Genomic DNA, 24811 nt, shown 5'->3' with positions numbered 1-24811 from the left:
AATCGCCAGCGAAAACTTTATTTATTCTGAAGTAAAAAAGGTTGGATATACAGAAATATCTCCGCCATGCACTTGTTTTTTTTACATGTGCTGCAGGTTCTGTGTGAAGAAAGAGAAATAAACAAACTTAATGAAGTTCACCAGGAACTCTTATCGAAGCTCCAGAGCTCACCAGAGAAGAAACCGTCTAAGAAAGACCAACCACTGCAGGTAACAACCAGCCTGACTCTAAACGGTGCTTTTGGTCCTTTACAAACTTTATTCATGCACCAGATATGCTCATTCTTTCCACATCTGCAGGATCAAGAAATGAAGGTGGAGCTTCAGACGTCTACAGTGGAACAGAGACTGAAAGAGATGAAAGAAAGACTTTCTAAACTTACCTCGAGCCAGAAACTGAGTTTTAGTGAAGACACGGCAGCTCACACCAAAGTACAAGCTCGGGAAAACAGCAAGTCAGCAAGCAAACACAAAGCAGACAGCAATGGATTAGAAAAACAGACAGCAACAAAACACCAGGGCAAACATATGGACAATGATGAGGAAAGGGGGATGACTGCTTAAAAAGTAATATAGTAATCAATTTTCAATGCAATCTAACATACTGTTGACCTTTAACATGTTTTTAGACATGCAGTTTGTCTATAACACCAAATTTGAGCATTCTGCTTGACCAATATAATAATTGGATGACATTTAAGCAACATTTTACGGTAGGCATAGCATTCAGTATTTTGTTTCAAACATGCATGGTTGCATAAATGTCTTTTTGAATTTTTTTATTAATTTTGAAACTGACTTTTATCACTAAATAACAATCTGTATTTTAAGTTAAAATGTTGCTCATTAAACTTCTGAGCATAAGTATATCTGGCCTGTTTTATCTTTGCTTCATACTCTGGTGATTTCTCAATCTGTAATCTGCAGTTTATTCAAGCTCATGCACAGAGCAGCTTACATTCGTAAATTAAACAGACCGTGTACACACTGGGGAGGAGCTATATGGATATCATGACCCTCTATCAGTACTACAACTCCATGTCCTCGGGCTGATACGACGAAGAAAGTTCCATTGGCTGCGTGCCGTCTGCATCTATCTCTTAGATTAAACCAACCTGGTGTCTGTGCAGCCCATACGCAGGGTTAATCTATCCACTTAACATACCTGTCAGCCATAGTGTACTGAAGCTAAACTAGGTACAGTTTGAAATGCAGGTTCTGAATACAGACCTTGTTTTGCTATGTTTGGATTGCGCCTGCTATGCAGTATTTGCAGTGATCATAACCTTTAAACTTTTAAGACGTTTCACATTAAAATTCATACATCATCTAATGTCTAAAATAATAATAATGCCATTTAAAAACTTGCATACACTGGAAAAAAATTGTTACTTGTGCCTTAAAATATTGCGTTAAGTCATCTTATTTATTCAACAATATTTACGCTAACATTTTAAGTTGAATTAACTAAAAATTGTAAGGCAACTAGCTTACTTTTTAAGTTGAATTTTTTTTTACAATGTATTGATTTATTTTTAGCCTACCTATTAGCCTACTTTTCAGCATTGCAAGCCCATTTTCTTCAGGAAATTGAAATCTAATTGTTTTCTTTTCAGGGTTTCATTATTATGTGTATGTATATGAATAGGTTGTCGTTCAGTTTGAGGGAGGTTGCTGTGATTGTGTCTATTTCTGTCCTGGCTCTCTTCATTACACATGAACAGCTGCAATACCTGAGACGAGCTCACTTGTATAATAAACTCTGAATGTATTCGGGCAACTGTGTCATATATTGTGTTTCATTTGTAGAGATACTGGGCTGAGGATCTCTTTTTACAGCAGATCAATGATCAATTGTCCATTACGTTGGGCTCGTCCTCCTGTAAGTGTTGTTTTGTGTGAATTATATTTTTGAATGTAGATTATTCAGAATGTATGGCTGTTGGTAGATCTATAATATTCTAGAAAGATATGTTATGCTTGTTAGTAAACAATAAAAATGACTGATCTGTATACATCATTAAAGGCAGCAATGGGAAATATATTAGCAAAAGTCATTTATGAACAAACAAATAAAACCCAAAATGTCTTTATATAAATTGTAATCGTGGATTGATTGAATTAGTTCTCGGTTGAACCAGTCGTGACATAATCATGGTTGCCATAATATTACAGAGGTCTTACCGTCACAAATAATAATGTAATCTTGAAATCTCTTTAATCTCTTAACATCTGCCCTCATTTACGTCACTCCTCTCTCTAGTAAACAAAGGGTCTGATCCTCTAAAGATTTGAAGAAATTTCATTTAAAAGATTTATTCACAATACTTGCTATAAATAACAATGTGTAATGCAAGAGACTGCATTCGCATTAGGACTCTGCAGGAAACAAAGAATTATTGTTTTTTAATAGCAGATATTTATCCTTTTGCTTTGATATGAATATTGCATAAGAATTGCTTGTATTGATGCTACAGTATTGCTGTTAGTGTGTGTTTGTGTGTGCGCAAATCTTGTAAAGTTGCTTTGTAGCAATAAATACATTTAATTGACTCATTGAAAGGCAAAATCTATAGTTATGCACCATACACACACACATTCAGTACAAACTAGCAGAACTTATTCAGACCAACATTTTATTCTCCTTATTTTGATGACCTACAGTAGACAAGCTTCTCATGCAGAGAATCTCAAGCAGCTCTAGCCTGAAACAACAGCATGACCCATTTATGAGCTGAAAGATATGCAGGTCATGACTGGGGCTGTGTCCTAAAATGATCTTCTCCCACTGTGTGGTAAAATAATTACTTGATTTTTCCATCAAGGCACCCCCAATACGTATATAAGACCCTGCACCTCAAACCAGTCATTATTCGCGCAGGTATACTGTATTTGTCGCAATTATTGTATTAATATTGTATTGTATTATATTGTATTAGTTTATGTGCCAAAAGTCATCAGGATATTATAAATATGTATCTTCATCTGTTACAGGCTCAAACATAAGGTCTGTGCACACACACAGAGCAACTGAAATGAGCCGCTTTGAGAACAGCCAATCAGAGCAAAGCTCAATATTATTTTTCATTACCCTATCAAATAAGATAATAATTAGGGCTGGGCCGATACCACTTTTTTTCATGTCTGATACGATGTCGATACCACAACCTTGAGTATCTGTCGATACCGATCTCTAACGCCCTTTTAATTAATTAAGCTGCAAATAACACATTTGTTAGCCATAAAAATGTAAAGTAAATGTGTGAAGTAAATCATAACTTATATGATAAACATAAAAAGTACCTCCCAACCGGTCTCATCTATTGCTTACGCTTTAGCTACGGTTTCTACTTGCCGCGCTTTACAGCATGTTCCTTATGGCATGCTTTTGTTGCTCAGTAAGTCACCTTTATGGCAAGTTACCATGACAGTTACGGTCCGTGTTGGTATCGGATCGAATTGAACTCTACTACTATATTTGATTCAGCCATTTTCGCCAATATCGGACCAATATCGATACAAAATATCGGATCGGGCCACCCCTTGTAATAATAGACCATTTCATTCTAAGGGCAAAGTTGTAAATGGACATTTTTGGATAATATTTGCACTTAATAAGCCACATACTTTACATTTAAAGGCGATTTTCGAATGTTTTTATTTTTTGCATTCCTGATTTTTTAAATAGTTTCTCAGCCACATATTGTCCTATACTAACAAACCATACATCAATGAAATCTTATTTATTAGGTTCCAGATATTCTTTGGTTGAAATTAAGATGTCTTAATTGACCCTTATGACTAGTCCAGGGTCACATATTTGCTTAAAATAGCTCACAAGCCCTTAGGTACTCATGGGTTATTTATGTGAACTAAATAAAAACCAAAATAACAAAAAAATATCAGAAGCATTTGAAAGATGTCCTGATGATCTCACCCATCACACTACTGTAAACATACAGTATGCATTATAATTTACAATCTAAATTAAAACACGCAAACGTTTAGAAACACCCTTATGTGCAGTGTACAATAAATACACAATATTAAACATGTATATTTTAAATAACTACATAAAGTAATATTTTATACATGATAAATATGTATGATGATCTAAAACTAATAATCATTCTAGCAGGGTTTGCATCCTCCACTTGTAGATGAAGGCATTACTTGCAGCTCCTCTCACCATGCTGTCATTTTGCGTTGCTGTTGCTATGGTTTCCCTTCATCGTGGGTATAGCAACCACCAGGCCTGCCATTTTTAGTCTGTGCTGAGACAGAGCCTGCTGGCAGCATCACCCTTGCAACACAGAGCACTCTACAGTTGTTATTAGTGCTCTTTACAGACACACGCTTCAATCCCTCCAGAATTAAATGTTAAAATAGACTGAAACTTATCTGGAAAGGCGGAAACAAATGCTCTGCATGTTGTGGAAAAAGAATTCTAGGTCTGAGGGTCATATACTCTTTATTCCTGGTGAGGTCAGAATAATACAGCAGTCTCAGATCTAAAGTCATAATCCTAATCTGTAATCCTTTACTTAATCTTCACTGCATCTATACATTACTACTTTGCTAGATTAAATCAGGGACGTTCTCATTTTAAGATTAGACACAAATATTCTGTGTTGGAGATCAAGCAAAAATCTTATCCAAAGGAATAGTACAGTTTCCCTGACAGGGTTTAGATTAATCTAAGACTAAGCCCTGGTTAAATATTAGGACATTTAAGTAGTTTTCACAAAAAAACTTACAAAAACAATACTGGTGTGCATCTTTAGATAAAATAATAGCATTGATATGTTAAAGGTGCAGTGTGAAATTTTTAAAAGGATCTCTTGACAGAAATGCTAAATAATATTCAAAACAATCATATCAGGGGTTTATAAAGACCTTTCATAATGAACCGTTATGTGTTTATTACCTTAGAATGAGACGTTTTTATCTACATACACGGAAGTCGCCATTTTGGGACGCCATGTTTCTACAGAAGCCCTTAACGGACAACATTGTCTCCGACGATGACATGTTTGTCCGGTGGCGGCTATCATAGCTTCTCTATGTGTTTCAAAAGCGAGGGGTGAGCAGTGGACTGAGCCGTTGGTTGCAATTCGCAACCTCACCACTAGATGCCGCTAAAATTTACACACTGCACCTTTAAGATAGTCAGTGCAAGATGTTTTTAAATTAAAGCAGCTCAAACGTGCATTTTAGTCTGAGACTAGGATAAGCCCTGTTCGGGAAACCATCACTTATTTATTTAGCTTTTTTTAAGCAAGCAAACTGTGCGACAGCAGCAAAGAACCAAAACTTCACTTTAAGCCGTGGCGAAAAAATCTTGTTAGAAACCAAACAGTTCTCCGATGGCCTGGTACAGCTGTTGGTTAAAATGGAAGCTTTTAGGCGCAATTATTTCATTACTAAAAACAATGTTATTTTGTGTATTTGGTATAATATAATGTGTTTGCGTGGTTTATGGTTAAAAACACAATATTTTCCACATACCGTACATTTTTGTAGCCAGATTTCACTTTCTTCCTGAAACGCACGGATTTGAAAAGCTGTGTCCCTGATTTGCCAGCTAATCTGTACGTTGTGATTGACCTGAATACCTATGATGTCAGCCGGAAATGTGACGCTCCTTACCATGTTTGAAAGATTAGCTCAAAATCCAATGCTAACCGGAGTTAACTTACATGCTGTGAGTCTGAAGCGGGAGGAATTATGATAAAGTCGGTCTTGTCTACATCACCAATCCCAGGAAGTAAACTGTTGCCTACAATCCCTGTGTTTGTTGTAGTCCAAGAAAAGAGATTTACATTGGAGACGATAACTCGACAACTAATACACACTTACACCCCAAAGGAAATTTGAAAGCGTGAAACCGACAATTGGTGCTCTTTAATAATGATCATTAATTGTTTAAAACAGTCAGGCCTTTTTTGGTTGAATTTAAAAGGCATGGATTGAAGAGCCGTGTGACTAAAGGAACCTGCATTTCAGTGTTAAACATGTGGCACATATAAGCATAAAATGGCATTTTCTTGCAAAAAGCTTAAATCCAGTGTGAGTCATGTAATAATTGCATCCCGACCACGCACAGGTTAAGCAGGACCAGTACGTGGGTTTGAGCATTAGAATGACGAGACAACTGTGGATGGGTCATTAAATGTATTTTTTTTAGCACTGATGGATGTTGTTCATGAGAGCTGGATGGCAGAGCTTTTTGTGTTCAGGGACGTCATATTTGCTGTTGTTATAGAGAAGTTAATGACTGAAGGATGGACGCTAATGTAAAACTCACTTTCTTTCTCTGTTGCATAAATTGCTTGGATGTGGGAGTTGCATAATCTCCACTCCCACCTATGAACAAATCGCATATTATGAATTCGGGGCCTTACATAGAATAATCTGATATCACATAAAGAATCATATCAGGAATCCACCTTGTAAAAGTGGATTTTGCATGATATGAGCCCTTTAAAACAAACCAGCATAGGTTCGTTTAAACCCAACTGATGGGTTTGTCCATATTTTACCCTTCAGTGGTTTAAAACAACCCAGCATATTTAAGAGTGTTAAACCCAATTGATTATAATAAATGAATCAGTGGTTGTAAGGTACAAACAAAATGTTTTTAAAAGTGAAACCACTTTTAATTTAAAATAAAAAACAGTTTTGTTGTTTTAAGAATGTTTAATTATTAAATAAATCCCTTTCATAAAACCTTTAAATGACGCATGCGCACTAAAGGCGTGTGTCATAACGCGAGTAGGTGGCTACTTACTAGGAAAACAAAGACAGGCGGCTGTGCGTCTACAGCTACAGAGGGCGCAGGTTTGACGATGGACTATCTGTACTACTCATACAGAAAGCAAGTTAAACACTTAGAAATAACTATCTGACACCGACAGCTACTTAAAAAGTTTGATTTATAGGCGTTGGGTTTCTTTATTGTGAGACATTTTTATCAGGAATCCACAGGTCTTACATTCATGAATATCGCCATGAAAGAAAAGCCTCCACTTTCAATTTAAGAGACGGCGGTTATAATTCACAGTCTGGATGTTTCGGTAAGAAGTCTTTTTTCATGAATAGCAAGAAACCTTTAGTTAGTCCTGTTAGTTCCAATGCCAGTTTACGACCCTATAACAGTTTATTTTTAAACTCAGGAAATGTAATCGCTACTACAATCGGTGACTTTTATAAACAGCATGTATTACAGGTAACGGGCAGTGGCGCGATTGTCCACGTGCAGTTTTCTGTCATCGATTTATTTTCTTTATACTGCTTTCTTTGTCTCGCGATTGTTTGTTGTAAAATATATTTAGTTTAAAGCTGCTTTGCAACAAGGCAAAATTGCGAAAAGCGCTAATAAAGGTGAATTGAATTGTCTGGACGCTGTCCGTGGTGCTGATTTACTGATCTCACATCAGTTACGCGGGCTTTATATTTAAGTAATGTACATAATATACAGAGAGGTATCGTATTTAAAATAGGTTATTATGTGATTTACACTGAATTTTTATGTGTGTTTTTTTTTTTTTTTTTGATAACAGGAAGACTCAATCTGAGACGCCGCCCTATTATTAGAGTTCCCAGGATGGCAACTCAAGCGAGGGTTGCGTTGCATTTATTGTTGCTTTACTTATTTGCTGGTAAGTGTTTTACATTTTAAATGTCTAATTTAAATGAAACCACTTTTTGTTTATGAAGCTTTTCTTATACAGCGAAGAAATAAAGACAATACATTACACTTCAGAGGAAATAGTGATGTTAAGAAAAGATGGAGTTGTTAAGTTTTAAGATTCTTAAAGTGAAATGCATTTTTCATCATTACATTAAAATATATGATTACTGTATATTAAACTAATAATAGTAATATGCATAATGCTGTGCACTCCAAAACAATTTTAGGACTAAAATTACCCAGGTGTTGGTTGTTATTCTAATACGTATTCTTAATTATACACCAACATAATTGTACAGATCTACAGTTTTCATACACGTTCTTCATGCACATTAAGTCTCAAATACCAAGTACCACAAAAATGGCCAATCCTACAATCAAAGAATAAACCACACTGCCTCTCTTTACAGATTGTAGTCAAATTGGTTTACAGTCAGATTTTATCTGGCACTAAGTTCTACTATACATAAGTGGTGCTTATGTCATCATAATTGGCAAATCACATTAAGGGTTTCCATTGGACCATATGTGGCCCACATCAAAAGAAAAGACAAAATCATTGCTGACAGCTTGTGCTTGAGGCTGTAAGTTATATAAGGTGGCCTCTATTTCCACAGTGGCAGAGGTTGTGCTCATGGTTGAACACTGTTATAATATACACATCACTGACTCCTGAACCCAGTTCCTGTCAGTGTACTAAAAGGAGTAATGTTGTCTGACCAGTAGTCTGTAGTGTGAGCTGACCTCAAATGGAGATGGCTCTTTTTGGAATTGGAGCTTGTAATGGATAATGATCTCCTTCCTTTTCTCCCGTAGTCCCTTGACAGATCTCTGCCACAGATTTAATTGACCTCCATAAAATATGCGCAAATTGAAGCATGTTTTAGGAACAGTGTTAACTATTTACGACAAAGACCAATGTAACTTCACTTGTTCAGTAGTACAGTGTAAAGGTGTGTGATTGGATAATGATACACTTTGGGAATTGTGTGCAGTGCAGGACGGCATTCTGGTTTGTGTAGATGTGCCATCGGAGACGGAGGCTGTCAAAGGGGGTTTTATGAAGTTGACCTGCATCTTCTGCATGAAACGAGAGGAGATCAATGCCTGGACCACAGTGGATTGGTACTACATCGGTGCAGATAAAAGCAGCATGCTTGTGAGTTCATCTTTTACTGTAGATTCTTCTTTAAAACAAACTAAACCAAAAACAAAAAAACGTATGCATTTGGCATTTATGTTTGTTTGTATTGTATATGACCGATAACTGATGGATAATTCATGACGTGTTGACCTTCGACCCCATACACATAGTTCTACATGACTGACCACTTTATATGTGTTTACATTGTGTTCACTAGAATATAAATTTAAAATATATGTCTAACAAATGTGCTGCATGGACCAGTACTGTATTTAATATTATCTTCTTTTGTGATACTTACAAATTAAAAGTCAAATATAAAATACATATTTCAGATTTTTCAGTACAATGGTGAGCCGCGTGAGCCGAAGAACTTAAAGGACTATTGGAGGGGTCGTCTGGTGTGGAACGGCAGCAAGGACATGCAGGATATTTCTATCGGCATTCAAAATGTCAGTTTAAATGACACTGGCACTTATGAATGCAAGGCGTTCCGCCTATATAAGTATGAGTCATTCACACTGTTTGGCAATAAGACGATTACCATCGATCTACATGTTAAAGAAACTGGTGAGTGTACTTCCCAATGCTTTAACTACAGTACAATATCTCATCTAGCAATTATTTGATTTGATTACCTTATTTTGGCACTTCGCCTCTTACTGTATCTTACTTTACATTTAGATGATGTAGTCCATCTTTACATGTTTTCTGAATAACCTAAAATAATTTGTGATACATTTATCTTCCATCCAGCTTTGACCATCGCTATTCCTTTATATATGCCCTATCATATTCTTGTATTGTTTGTGTTGTTCTAGTAATTGTATGTTTTGTTCTGTTTTGCTGTTATTTAAGCTTACTTATTGGAAGGCAGTAAGTTGTTTTTAGGGAATTGGTTTAATCTATCCAAACACTTACTCTATGTGGTGTAAGGGGGTAATGTGAAAGATTCTGGTTTGTATGCTATTCTCTAGATGCCTGAGATTGCTGAATGCAGAGTGCTTTAACCGAATATACTTTATCTAATGTATATTTGTGTAGAATCACGCCACCACATTGCATTATCTCTCTAATTGCTCAAAGATTTTGCATATAGAAACAAACAATATTGTAAGTGATGGGTATAGAAGATGTTTAGACATACGACCGACCTGACATACAACCGTACAACCAGTGGCGGCCAGTGACTTCTGTTGCGAGGGGCGGGAATTCAAAATATGTGTTCGGTGTGTCATGTGAACCTATGTGGATCATGCGCCTTGTCAAGGTATGTGCCTGCTGCACACGCACCGGGGGGGTTTGTGGTGGGAGAGACGCTCGCGTTTGCAAAATACTTGCAAGACACTCACTTAACACTAATCTCTGATTGCACATGAGACTAAACGAGTATCTGGCAAACGCGAGCGTCACTTTTATCATAAACCCCTTCGAAGTATGTGCAGCGGGCATATGTTTTGACATGACGCGTGATGCACATTTTGATGAGCTTCGCATTGTGCGCCTTTGAAAAAGAATTCACAAGCCGCCACTGTTTACAACTGATCTCACAAATTTCCGTGTTATAGTCACAGAATCTTTTGCTGGTTTGTCCGTGTCATTGTCAGGGATCTCCGCATTTTTCCTTTTCCGTATACAACGGACTTTCTTTTCCGTGTCAGTTTCACCTATTGGTTGCTCAAATGTTTTTCCTATTTTTAAACCATTGTTGCTTTGGGGTTAGATTTGAGGTTTGGGTTAGGATGTCACTTTAACTATTGGTTTACTATTTTTTCCGGATTTTTAAACAATTGTCGCCTGACGTTAGGGTTAGAGTTGAGTTTGGGTTTGGATGTAATTTTATGTATCAGAAAGTCCAACCTAGTCTCACGGAGTTGCGTATGGGTGGCGCGAGGTGTGAAAATTGTGCACTACACATATGATGCGCCAGTCCTCCCCATTTCCTTAAACAGTGCATTGTCGTTTTATTTATTGGTTTCTCAGTTTGTTTTGCTGTTTTTTACCATTGTTGCTTGGGTTTAGGGTTAGAACTATATTTTGTTGTATAAAAATGACATCCTAACCCCAACTCCAAGCAACCATGGCTTAAAAATAGACAAAAACCTTTATATTAAATAAGCTCCTAAAGCAAATCTCAAATCTAACCCTAAACCCAAGTGAAAATGGTTTAAGAAACAGAAAAAAATTGAGAGGCCAGTGGGTGGAATGGCAAAGAAAGATTTGGGTGAATGGGGAGGACTGGCGTATCAAATTCCAATTTGGCTTATGTGTTGCGCGATTTTCGCACTTCGTGCTATTTGTATGAATCTACATGAGACTGGGTAGGAAAGTCGGCTTAACCCCAAACCCAAACCACAGTGGTTTAAAAATAGGAAAAACAATTGAGTAACCAATAAGTGAAACTGACACAGAGAAGAAGGTCCGTGTTACGGACACGGAAGATGCGGAGATCCGTGACAATGACACGGATAAATGAGCAAAATATTCCGTGACTATAACATGGAAATTCGTGAGTTCAGGCTAGGAATTCCATCCCATTATAGATGTGTTCACTTCAGTGCATGAGACATAAGGAGACTATTATTAATGTTATTTTTTGGTGACACTTCAATAAGTTTTCATTTGTCAACATTAGTTAACTGTATTGTTTAATATAAACTAAAGATGAACAATACTTGTTAAGCATCTATTCATTTTATTTATTGTTAACTTTAAAGGTCCAGTGTGGGTTTTGTGGGTTGAAATGCAAGTTTATGTTCTAAAAATATAATGATCGTTATTAGTTAAGGTTAGTTAATGTATTTAATAATGCTAACAAATAAGAACTTATGGTAAAGTGTTACCTATTTTTAAGCAAATACATTAAACACCTTGTTTTGGTTTCGTAAGATATCACATGCGAATGTCCCATTGACGTGGTACAGCGGTTCTCATCTTTTTCAGAAGGCAAAACTGACTGACCTAATTTTATTATTTTGATTATTAATTTGGCTAATTTTTTATGTTAGGGTCAGTGACCTTACAGATATCAGTCATCTGGTCTGAAGAGGGTAAAGCTGAGAACCTCAATATGCATTGACTTCTTTAAATGTCCAATTGTACATCATGGAAAAGTAGAAATATCTGAGCATGGTTGTTTTATTGGATTGTTATGTGTTTGCATGTGAATCATTTATAGAAATCTTTGGTTTACTGGGATATTTTAGGGACTGCCAGTATGAACTGTAAAGTTATCCAGTCATATATAGCACAACTAATAAACACAACTGAGTTTTACTGACCTAATTCCTGAATCATTTACTGTACAATAGTTTCTTTTTTTAAAAGATCATTTTTAATATTATTTGAATGCTTATTCTAAATTGCATTTATTATTTTTTAACTATTTAAAGTCCTGGTGACCTGCACTACAAGACTGTAGTGATATTGCACACTGCACTTCTGTTCTCATTCTTAGCACACTTGAGGATAAAACCCACTTTCATCAAAGACATTTTTAGTACTGCAGACCTCTTTTGATTGGACAAAGCTTCCTCTGATTGCAAGCTTTCCTTTTTTCAGCTACTACAGATATCACGGCCCTGTATTCAGAGATCATGATGTATGTTCTCCTGGTGTTCCTCACTTTCTGGTTGCTGGTGGAGATGATCTACTGCTACAGGAAGATCTCCAAATCCGATGAGCAGGCGCAGGATAACGCGTGAGTATTAGTGCATGTCTTGGGTCATGCTTCAAGTTCATAAGTGTTAATAAAACATATTTTACAATACATATAAACTAAAAGAGAATTTTCATGATGATTTAAGAAAATTAAACAGCTGTGTTTAAGGTATTAAAAATTGGTTTTATTCAAATATATTGAAATAAAATGCATAAAAAACAAAAACGTCACAGGAGGGCACTAATACAAAATAAAACTAAGCTTCAATATACTTCAAACACCAATTGTTGGGGAAGAGGCAATTTGGTATCTCCAATTGACCTAACTTGCATGGTTTTGGCTTGTGATTGGAAACTGGACCCACGCTGACACAGGGAGACCATGCAAACCCCACCCAGAAAGGCCACCTGACCTAGCCGTGGCTCGAACCGGGACCATGCTGTGCTACCCACTAAGTCACTGTAAGCCGTAACTGTTTTGCTGATTTCTATCAGTGTGTCTTCTACCTGACATATCAATAAGCTCTGCGCTTCAGGGTCTTTAGTCGCCCTTATAATGCAGTTGAGTCTGGGCTTAAAGAAAATGTTGGAGTATTGCTGTTTGACAGATGCATAAAGCATGCGTATGCTCAGCAATGGCGCTCGCCAGATGTGACATTCAATCATTATCGACTAACTTGAAAGTTAAATCATTAGTGATTAATTTTAAAGCTGTTTTCTGGGCTTTATTGAGTTGTGGGGGTGCATGATAGACTACCATGACACTCTATAGTGTGTGGTCCTTCAGGCTTACCTGTTGTAATCTGATACTCGTGGATCTCAAACTGTCGCAACGTTGAGACATATTAACCCTATTTTCTTTTATTTGCACCTTCTTTCACAGCTTCTGATTGTCATTTGTTGTTAATTTGTTTGTCAGTCATATGAATTTGTGATTCTGTTCACCACTGCCTGCAGAAGGAAACACAGAGATCCCCAAACTCACTGAATATGAAAACATATCTGAATATTATCACTGAATGTTACAAACTTTCTATTCACTCGCATGTCATTTCAAACTTGCCATACAGCTGGGACTATAAAGCTCTAAAGTTTGGAATGACATGAAGCTGAGGTAACGTTCCCTTTAATCTGGCAGATATAGGAACTGGTGCGCCCATGCACCTTCAACCTAGTTCTTGCTTTTTTCTTTTGTACCCATGTGTCTACAGGACAGACTACTTAGCCATTCCTTCTGAAAATAAAGAAAACCCGGGCCCTGCCGTAACGGAATAAAAGTCTCACGCCATTACGGTATTTTTTAATTTACCTCTCAGTTAGAAACATCAACAACAATTTCCCGCTCATCATGAGTGGCTTACTAAAACCCCATTACCATCTCATCTGGTTATCTCTTTCCTCGTCCACATCCTCTCTTATCATCGCATTAACGGATCTCCATTTCTATCTTCTCAACCACATGCTCCTCTGTTCACTGTAATATCTGTACGCCATTATTAACCCTTGCTAATCTTATGTGGTAACGTATGGAAGAATTAATGCTGAGCTCATGGATTTATCTCTACTGTCCTTTTTGCTTGAATGGATTTTGTATGATTTGTGGTTTGTAATATGAGATTTACCGTAAATGGAGTGATTTATAATATGTGACCCTGTTTGTAAAATCCAGGCTAAAGTCTTATACTGTAATCTAATTTTGAGATTATAGTAGCAATCAATTAACCATTGATTTCACATTATTTGAATCTGTAATCTCGATCATTATTAAAGGGATAGTTCACTTTAAGGTGAAAATTCTGTCATCATTTACTCATCCTCATGTTGTTCTGGACCTGTATGGGTTTGTTTTTTCTGATGAACACAAAAGAAGATTTTTTTGAGAAATGATGGAAAGCACACAGTTGTCGGTACCCATAAAATTCCATCATATTTCTTTTATTACTACTATGGAAGTCAATGGTCACTATCTGCTGTGTGTTTACCATCAAAATATCTTTGTGTTCATCAGAAAAAAGAAATTCATACAGGTTTGGAACACCACGGGGATGATTAGATGATGACAGGGTTTTCATTTTGAAGTGAACTATCCTTTTAAAGATAAAGGTTGTATTTTCACAGAATGGTCTGTACACTATGATTTCATGTAGAAAGCAGTAAATCACAAGCAAATTACTTTAGCTGGATTTACACAGACTAGGGCTGCGTCCGAAATCGCATACTGTGACAGTAGGTACTGAATTAGATGAAGTACCTACTCATCAACCGTTAAAACAGTATGTTCTATATAGTATGAATATTAATAGTATTAATGAATTTGGACGTACTACATTCGCAATGTTGAAACATCACTTGACATACGTTGTCATAACAATTTAGTCGTTTACTGGAATTATGTTAATCTAGTGCAATTTAACCACAAGGGAAAGCTGTTTAATATATGTATTTGCATTTGAATACACTGAAAAAACGAACTTTTTGGTGTAGTAATATTTATTAGATTAACTCTCATAATTTCTACATAATAATATTAACATTTATTGAGAACTAGATTTTCCTAAGTAAAATGATGATAAATACACAATTAATTCATGTAAAAAATGAACTGTGTGGGAATAGTAAGTCTTATTAGATATTTTCTTGTATTATTTAACTGTTTTATAGTCACTGCACATAGTCCTAAAATAATTAAGTAAATTTTAATCAAAAACTTTAGCTTATCTTAGTTCATTTTACTTAAAAATATTAAATCCATTACACTAAAAAAATCTAAGTAAAATTTACTTGCACATGTTGTAAGGAATACCCACAATTCTTTGCGCCTGAATATTTTTATTTTTTAAGCTTTATCACAGAATAAGAACTGATAAGAACTTTAACTACTTAAATATTTGTTAGCAAAATGTCATAAAGGTTTAAGCTCTTATATTATTGATGTAGTTTTGTTGTAAATAATAATTTTGTGAAGTCACCGTTCAGGTGATCAGTGTTTCTTTACATGAAGCCTGTTCAGAACAGTGTATTGTAATTCTTTCCACAGTGCTGATAATGCATGTCAGAAACACAGTTTGTGTGCGTTTCTGTTCCGAGTCAAGTTTATTCAATGACTGACTTCTTGTCAGTCATGAATTGTGTGTTATAATGCCATTTATAACACTTAAAAGAACTAGGTCCATATTAATATGGTAAAGAAAATAACAAACAGAAAATACGATTTATTTAATATTATTAGGACAGCAATGCTTCAATTTTTAAAAAAACCTAATAGACGTTACCTAAACAATTAAAATAAATCTGTATAAACGGTTTGCGTGGGCGGCCCCTTTAAGACCGTGCGCGTCCCCTTTAAGCCCGTGCGCGTCATGAAGAGACTCAGGTGAATGTGAAGGGAGCTGTGAGGAAGCGCTACGAGCCGTTTCAAGTTCAAGTGTGTGCGTACATCAAAGAAAGTGAGTTATTCATAATTAAAATATTATTCAGAGCATGTTTATGTTGCAGTTATGCGGGATATCACCGTTAGGTGATTTAAACTGGAGTTATTGAGCTCGTTTATCGAGTGTTAATGTATGCGCAATCCTCCGTGCATTTCCCGCCATATCGAGTTTATTGTTTGATTTATATTGCTATTTTGCTAAGTTTTAACACATTGTTAGTTGCTGTTTATATTAGTATGTGTATTTGTATTGCATATGATTGTAATATGAAGGTTTAAGTTGAGCATTTAGATAAGATTTGATATATTTTACAGTTATTACTTCATGCCCATATTGTTAATGCTTCTGTGTGGATAATATAATTTATTCCTAACTACATTTATAAGTACTGGGCTGTATTATTCTGTATTATTGTGTTTGTGTAATTTATCATATCTTATGTATATCTGTTTTGTGTTTTATTTGTACAGACCACACATATACAAACCCTCCTTTCTCCAGTAAAGTTTAATCAATATCTGAATGGTGCTTGACTCAATTCTTGGACTCTAATCGGTTCACCAGGATAAAGTGTACCTATCCAACAGTCCTTAAGTCAGTTTTAATTTCCAATCCAACAACTGGTCCTTCGAGCCGGATATGCACTTCCCTGGATTAAGATGTCAGCCCATTCTAAACCAGGAAATCCTGCGGTTCGTCCTAAGCGTCGTCCTGCCTACTTACAAGATTATGAGGTAGATTTTCTGAGTTCATGTAAATCAATGCCATCAAGTAGTCAGAGAGAGCAAGCAGTGGAGTCATCTGATGATGATAACTCTTCCTCACATATCACAGCATCAGTCAGGAAACCTAAAAGAGCACATAGTTTTCCTGTTCCTTTTCCTCCTCTAAGCCTGACTGCCAGAGATGAGAGTTTCGACACCCCACACAACCCTCAGCAACGTACTTCTCAACGACGCACCCCCAGTCTTTCCTGTCATGCATCATCGCTAAGTCAAAATCGTCAACCACAATCTCAGGTTCATGCAGAGTTTCTTACCTGTGGTGAGAGTGGTGGTTACCAGAGCGACCGATCAGATGCTGGCACTGTAACGCTGCAGAGGATCTTAGAGGAAAATTCTAATCTCCGTGAAACACAGCAGGCCATTCAAGGTTATCTGAAACAGATCGAGACAGCTAAAGACGAATTGGTTCAGCTCTTAGAGAGAGCATGTAATCTCCAAAGGCCTTCAGCTACTCCCAACACCCAGTCTATTCATCCATCTGTTACATTTCACCATGGGGTACAGGCGGATGATGACGACTGGCCAGAGCCTCCTCCGCCTGTTTCCTGTGAGGAGCCGAGATTCGTGAAAATGCGAGAAATCACAGATCAGTATAATGACAAGCACAAGAGTATCAGTGACACCAGAGTCCCACCTACACTTAACTCTAAACTCACCTCTGCAGATAGGTCTATGGACTTCAAGCATTCAAGTCCACGTGAGGAGTGGCTGAGGTATGGTCAGTTTCCTGCCCCGCAGATGAGTTCCCAGTATGTTCATGATCAAACATGGGATACACCGAAACATCCTTATCCTGGGCATCCCCGAATGGCATCCCATAACATATCACCTACCATGGCGTCTGTGGATACTACAGAGAAGTATTACAAAGGACCAAGCCCCACTATTCCTTACCTCCGAAACAAAGATCCGAGTGAGTTCGCACGTCTGAAGATGGCCTTGGATAACCTCTTACCACCTGACAGTACAGAAATGTTCAAATATCAGATCCTAGTTGACCATCTAAAGCTAGAGGATGCTTGTCTAATAGCTGACTCCTACCTGCATTCTCCAACACCGTACCGGGACACGATGATGGCCCTCAACGAGCGATTTGGTCAGCCTCACCAGGTAGCATTGAAGAGGATTGCCACTATTCTTGATTCCCCTGATATCAGCCACAATGATCCATCAGCCTTTGAGAAGTTCTCCCTTCAAGTGCAGTCTTTAGTTGGTCTGCTTAAGACATTAGGCCAGGAAGGTAGCATCGAGTTGCAGTGTGGGTCTCATGTTGCACGTCTTCTCAGTAAACTGCCACCTGAAAGACGGGCCGATTTCCGCCGCCACATGTTACACCTGCCGGGAGTGACATATTCACTGATGGATCTGGCAGACTGGCTCAAATATGAATCTTGGTGCCAAAGTTACGATGATCAAACGATCAGAAATGAGAGCCGACCCAAAACTGAGTCCCGGGTAGCTCAGCGGTCACTCCGAACCACTGCCCCTTTACTGACTGGGTCTTGAAATAGTTCGGAGGCTATAGTTACATATCCTGTGGCCAAGGATGAAGAAAGGGCTAAGAGTAAGCTCGCAGTATATTGCTTCTACTGTCAAACCTCAGAGCATGCATTCAGTCAATGCCCCAAAATCCCGACCCTTACCAAAGACCAACTCTCGGAGTGGATACGCACCAGTCGAAGATGTTGGCGGTGCGGCCGTGCTCATCAGGCTGCCCAATGCGGTTTGAAGAAACCATGTCCGCTTTGTCAGAGAAAGCATCTACGAATTCTTCATGAGGTCCATGAGAGGCCGGCCATTGAAGCATCCAAAACAGAGGCATGTCTAGTTAGTTCAGCAACGCAGACATTGTACCTGAACAAACCAACCAGCAGTAAGAAAGTCTTACTCAAAGTTGTCAGAGTGCTGCTGCATCATGGAGATAACACACTGGACACGTTCGCTATCCTCGATGATGGCTCTGAGCGTACGATGCTCCTAACAGAGGCCGCACAGAAGCTTGGTCTACAAGGGACTCCAGAAAATTTAGCTCTGAGAACTATCAGACATGATGTGCAGACTATCAATGGCGCTGCAGTTTCATTTCACATTTCTCCATACACCAAGCCAAGTAAACGTTATTTTATATCTGGAGCTTTCACTGCCCCTCAGCTTGATCTAATAGATCACTCTTACCCAATTCCTAAGCTGCAGAAGCAATACAATCACCTGGCTGGATTACCACTGCCGTGCTTTGAAAGAGTGAAGCCTCTCATCCTAGTTGGTGCAGATCAAACCCACATTATCTCACCAATCGAACCGGTGAGACTTGGTCCTGCTGGAGGTCCAGCTGCTATAAGAACCAAACTGGGATGGACACTTCAGGGACCTACCAGCTTACTGGAACACAGACTCAAGCCAAACCAATGTCTACACATTTGCACTTCACCCTGTACTGCTGAGGTACTCAAGCATGTTGAAAGGCTGTGGCAAGTGGATGTTCTGCCATTTCAGAATGTAAAAGAGTGCACAAGATCTAAGCAGGACAGAGAGGCCATCCAGCTTCTGGAGTCTAAGACTGTTCGCGTAGAGGTGGAGGGAACAAGACGGTATGCAACACCTTTGCTGCGTAAGGGTGACATGCCCTATCTCCACGCCACGATGGAAGCCGTCATGCCACGTTTACGAAGTACTGAAAGGAAATTGGCAAGAGACTCTCAACAGGCTGAAGCTTATTCTGCAGAGATTCAGAAACTGGTACAGTCTGGAGCTATCAAAAGGCTCAGTCCAGAAGAGAGGGACAAAGATGGTGAAACTTGGTTTATCCCCCACCACATGGTAAGTCATAATGGGAAGAATCGTGTGGTGTTTGACTGCTCCTTTAAGTTCAATGGACTCAGTCTAAATGAATCACTCCTTGCTGGTCCCACCTTGGGTTCATCACTCCTTGGGGTCTTACTCAGGTTCCGCGAGCATGCAGTGGCCATAAGCGCAGACATCAAGGGCATGTTTCATCAGGTCCGCCTTCTTCCAGAAGATAGACCTCTTCTTCGGTTTATCTGGCGTGACTCAAAGGAAGGTGGTGCCCCTGATGTCTTTGAGTGGCAAGTTCTTCCCTTCGGGACGACGTGTAGCCCCTGCTGTGCTACTTTTGATGCGTCAGAAAACGCATATGGAGCAGTCGCTTACCTGCGTACTGAAGATCAGCTTGGTAAGATCCACATCTCGTTCGTCCTGGCGCGTTCTAGAGTAGCACCAAGAAGAGTCCTGTCAGTGCCACGTCTAGAGCTCTGTGCTGCTGTAACTGGTGCACAGTTGGCAAACCTCTTAAGAAAGGAGTTAACGTTGCCCATTCGCCACACACTTCTTTGGACAGACTCTACTACTGTGCTGTCCTGGATACACTCAGAGTCTTGCCATTTCAAAGTTTTCGTTGGGACCAGGGTGGCTGAAATCCACGAGCTAACTAACCTCACTGCCTGGCGATATGTGGATTCAGTTCAAAATCCAGCCGAAGATCTTACACGTGGAAAGACTCTGAATGATCTCTCGAAGCCCAACAGGTGGTGTCAAGGACCCCCGTTTCTGTTTGATCCACCAGAAAACTGGCCATCAAACCCGACAGAGCGCACTACGATTGACAGGTCTGAGCTGAAGAAATCTGCATTCTGTGGAGTAACAACTACAAAGGAACTAATTGGCAGCGAGCACAGAACATGGACAGAACTCATGGAAACTACTGCACGGGAGCTACATGGGGCGGCTGGAGAACCAGGGGAACCTACAGCAGGTACTTACCAAGCAGCGGAGACTTACATCCTCCAGAAGATACAGGATGAGAGTTTCCAAGAGGAATTACAACGACTGAAGACTGGCAAGGACCTCCAACGAAGCACTCGCTTACTCACCGTAGCTCCCGAATATGATGAGGCGTCCAATCTACTCAGAGGTGGTGGTAGGCTGAGGCGTGCTGAAACGTTAGATCCTGCTGTGAAACATCCTGTAGTGCTGGATGCCAAACATCCCGCTGTAAAGCTACTTCTCCAGGACTATGATAAAAATCTCTGCCACCCAGGCCCTGATTGGGTGTTTGCAGAAGTAAGACGGCAATACTGGGTTCTAAGAGGAAGAGAGGCAATTCGTAGCCTGCAGCATGCTTGTACGGAATGCCAGCGTTTGAGAGCCAAACCATCTGTTCCTAAAATGGCAGACCTTCCCTTAGCACGGCTGCGTCTCTACAAACCTGCGTTCTATTCCACCGGAGTTGATTGCTTTGGTCCTTTCCTTATAAAGATTGGCAGACGAGTGGAGAAGAGGTGGGGAATCCTTTATAAGTGTCTTACCACACGAGCCGTACACATCGATCTTCTGCACAGTTTGGACACGGATTCATTTCTGATGTCACTTCGGAGGTTTATTGCACGCAGAGGCTCACCTGTGGAATTACTGTCTGACCAAGGGACGAATTTCCGAGGAGGAGAACGGGAGCTCCGGGAGGCTTTCCAGTCCATGTCACATGATCTTCAGAAAAGACTCGCTCCACAAAAGATAGCGTTTCATTTCAATCCTCCTGCATCACCACACTTTGGGGGAGTGTGGGAGAGGGAGATAAGATCCATAAAGATGGCATTATCTGCAACTATTGGGGCCCAATCTGTATCAGAGGAAGTACTCAGGACTGTGTTAATTGAGGTAGAGAACATCCTTAATTCAAAACCTCTTGGGTATGTGTCTTCCAATGTGGCCGATCTTGACCCAGTAACGCCCAACCTTCTTCTCACGGGGCGGCTGGATAGCTCCTTGCCTGCAGTCATCTACCCTAAGGAGGAAGGCCTGAGTCATCGACGATGGAAGCACTCCCAGGTGCTTGCCGATCATTTCTGGTCCTCTTTTATCCGCCATTACCTTCCAAATCTCCAGGTCAGACATAAATGGCATCACACAGGCCCTGATATAACCCAAGGCACTGTAGTCATGATAATGGATCCCCAGCAGCCAAGGGCACACTGGCAGGTTGGAATGGTAGTCCGAGTGCACCCTAGTCAAGATTCAAAGGTGAGATCAGTGGACGTCCAGGTCGAAGGTAAAATTTATACGAGACCTGTTGCTCGACTAGTGGTTCTACCTCCAATTCCAGAAGAGGACAAGGAGGATCTTCAAACACCCACTGTAGCCTGATTAATGCACACGCAGCCCTCTCATAATTCAAATTGAGCATGCAATTTGGGGGCGGCTGTATAAACGGTTTGCGTGCGCGGCCCCTTTAAGACCGTGCGCGTCCCCTTTAAGCCCGTGCGCGTCATGAAGAGACTCAGGTGAATGTGAAGGGAGCTGTGAGGAAGCGCTACGAGCCGTTTCAAGTTCAAGTGTGTGCGTACATCAAAGAAAGTGAGTTATTCATAATTAAACTATTATTCAGAGCATGTTTATGTTGCAGTTATGCGGGATATCACCGTTAGGTGATTTAAACTGGAGTTATTGAGCTCGTTTATCGAGTGTTAATGTATGCGCAATCCTCCGTGCATTTCCCGCCATATCCAGTTTATTGTTGGATTTATATTGCTATTTTGCTAAGTTTTAACACATTGTTAGTTGCTGTTTATATTAGTATGTGTATTTGTATTGCATATGATTGTAATATGAAGGTTTAAGTTGAGCATTTAGATAAGATTTGATATATTTTACAGTTATTACTTCACGCCCATATTGTTAATGCTTCTGTGTGGATAATATAATTTATTCCTAACTACATTTATAAGTACTGGGCTGTATTATTCTGTATTATTGTGTTTTGTGTAATTTATCATATCTTATGTATATCTGTTTTGTGTTTTATTTGTACAGACCACACATATACAAAACCTCCTTTCTCCATTAAAGTTTAATCTATATCTGAATGGTGCTTGACTCAATTCTTGGACTCTAATCGGTTCACCAGGATAAAGTGTACCTATCCAACAGTCATTAAGTCAGTTTTAATTTCCAATCCAACAAAATCTAACTTCTAAATAAAATAATTAAGTAACATTTAATTAATTATTTAACATGTTTTATCATGCAATTTTAAGCAAATTTTATTTGATTTTAGTAGGTAAGTTTTACTTATAAAAAAGCAGTAAATTTTACTTAAAAAAAGTTCGTGCAAATTGTTACTAGGATTTTTTAAAGTAAATTTTACAAGTTGTTTTTTTCAGTGTAGAGCTGCGTTACCGCTTTTGGGCAATTTTAAATAAAACAAAGCCTCATTCGTCTTCTTCTTCGTTGGATATCTCCCGGGAGCTCACGGGTAGAGCTGTCACGATTATGAAATTTGGCTGATGGTTAGTTGTTTAAGAAATTGTGACGATTATTACGATTATTTGCCTGTTTTAGGGCTTTGATGGTTATGATGATTAATTTATTGTTTTTTTTTTTCGCTTTGACATTTAATTCTCATACATTTTTTGTTTGTTCATGAAATAATTTTCACACATTGTTGTGATTATTCAAATTAAGTCTTTTGCAAGGTTTTTCTGGCAGTAAATATTAAAATAAAAAAAGACATTTTTAAAAGTTATCTGATACTGGCTCATTTATACAGGCACTGCAGCTTCCCCTTGTGTTCTTTAGAGAGATGTGCAATCATTGCGGTGATCGGAAATCATCGCGATAAGACGATTATTTAATCATTGTGACAGCCCTACTCACGGGATAGCAAAGTGTCCATCGAATGAACACTTCGGGATCTTGCCAGAAGTAGTAGGTCATCCAGGTACTTTTCGCATACTGCTTTAGGAATGCTATGAATTCGGACATACTACTCGCCTCACCTAATGCTTTTCACCTATTATATAGTATGGAAGTAGGCGGTTTCGGACGCAGCCTAGGTCACCTTTGACAAGTATTAACTTTTGATTAAGATCAATGTGTAATGTTCTAGGAAATTTCAAGTTTTGTTTTGTGTGGCAGAGCAGATCTTTTGTTAAAAGTTTAGTTTACGTGAAAATTAAAACTGTGACATAATTTACTCACTCTTTCTTAACCGTTTAAATATTTTTTAAGTAGAAATTCACAATAGAACATTATTCAAAGAAAATATTTTGTACATTTTTGTTTCAAGTTTAGTTAAAATAATTAGTTGTACACTCTATAGTTCTAAAAGGGACTAATAAAACCTGCTGGGATGTAATTTAATCTATGCTGGGTTGTTTTAACTCATTGTTGGGTCAAATACAAAAAGCTGCATTCATCTCTTTTTGACCCAACACTGGTTTGAAAATAATTCAGCATTTTTAGAGAGTAGGATTTACTGTATGGTATAAACAAACTCTAAAATGTGCTATTTTGTTTCAGTTACTGACGAGTCTCAAAAGTCTGAAATCTGAAAATGGAGAACAGGAGCTGATCTAATTCACAGACTGCCAGAGAAACCTGCCAAATGAAATCCCCTTTGTCTTGACCGTGTGTTGTCTGAAAGCAACTCTCAATTGGTTCATTATCTTCTGCTGTCTCAATGGAGGTCAGCTGTAACACGCCCAGTCTCAGACTGATGAAGACATGTACTCTATGTATCTGTTCTCAAATTTTGCCTTAGCAGAGACAAGAATACAGCAAACCAGAACTCAAGAGCTGTCAGACTGCCTATGTACGCACTTTTCTTAATCCTAATTGTCAAAAGAAGCCTTTTCCTTTTTGGTATATACTGTTTTAACTCTTTTGATAGATATAGATAATAAGCCTGGATTCTGCTAAGACTAGGTATATTTATTGTGTTTTCTATAAAATGAATCTCATTCTAGGTTTTTTATTATTTTTTATCTTTCGGAAAGCTTTTACGTCCCTTGACTTTGCCACTTTGGAATAAATCGTATGTAAAAGTGTCAAGCAATTAAACAACTTTAATGAGGTCATACTGTACTGTGTATAGCAGTGAGTGCTTTTTGTGTGATTGGAAGGAAAGTTGTGATCCGTGTTTACAGTCAGTCATCGCAGACATTTGCATTTTATAATTTAATGCAAGTACATTTAGACCCTTGAGATTTGCACATTACAAAAACCGCTAGACTGAATGGCATTATTTATTACATTATTTAAAGTAATGTTTTAAGTCATCTTTATACTATTTAAACTTTTAAACTGT

General features: G+C 38.5%; 2 protein-coding genes across 5 annotated transcripts in view; both read left to right on the top strand.

Annotated features, from left to right (window-relative positions):
* LOC129437982 (uncharacterized) overlaps nucleotides 1-695 on the top strand; it is a 30826-nt gene extending 30131 nt beyond the window's left edge. The window contains exons 59-60 of the mRNA XM_055196431.2: nucleotides 97-210; nucleotides 301-695. Of these exons, the coding sequence (XP_055052406.2) occupies nucleotides 97-210; nucleotides 301-564 (378 nt within the window). The 3' untranslated portion in view covers nucleotides 565-695. The remainder of the gene's footprint in view (nucleotides 1-96; nucleotides 211-300) is intronic.
* Nucleotides 696-1622: 927 nt separating this feature from the next.
* Nucleotides 1623-24811, top strand: scn3b (sodium channel, voltage-gated, type III, beta). Of its 4 annotated transcripts, none has more exons than XM_055196428.2 (8): nucleotides 1623-1882; nucleotides 7563-7661; nucleotides 8689-8852; nucleotides 9173-9407; nucleotides 9696-9713; nucleotides 12399-12537; nucleotides 13709-13790; nucleotides 24025-24811. In XM_055196428.2, the coding sequence occupies exons 2-7, from the start codon at nucleotides 7607-7609 to the stop codon at nucleotides 13770-13772; spliced, it is 675 nt and encodes a 224-aa protein (XP_055052403.2). In that variant the 5' UTR covers nucleotides 1623-1882; nucleotides 7563-7606; the 3' UTR covers nucleotides 13773-13790; nucleotides 24025-24811. The 4 variants fall into 4 exon arrangements, with proteins under 4 accessions (XP_055052403.2, XP_055052402.2, XP_055052405.2 ...); XM_055196427.2 differs by lacking the exon at nucleotides 1623-1882 and adding an exon at nucleotides 6780-7076; XM_055196430.2 differs by lacking the exons at nucleotides 1623-1882; nucleotides 13709-13790 and adding an exon at nucleotides 6780-7076.

The sequence above is a fragment of the Misgurnus anguillicaudatus genome, chromosome 24 (assembly GCF_027580225.2).
Source record: "Misgurnus anguillicaudatus chromosome 24, ASM2758022v2, whole genome shotgun sequence".
Taxonomy (NCBI): Eukaryota; Metazoa; Chordata; class Actinopteri; order Cypriniformes; family Cobitidae; genus Misgurnus; species Misgurnus anguillicaudatus.
The sequence above is the reverse complement of the archived record's forward strand: the minus strand, read 5'-3'. Positions and strand labels throughout refer to the sequence as shown.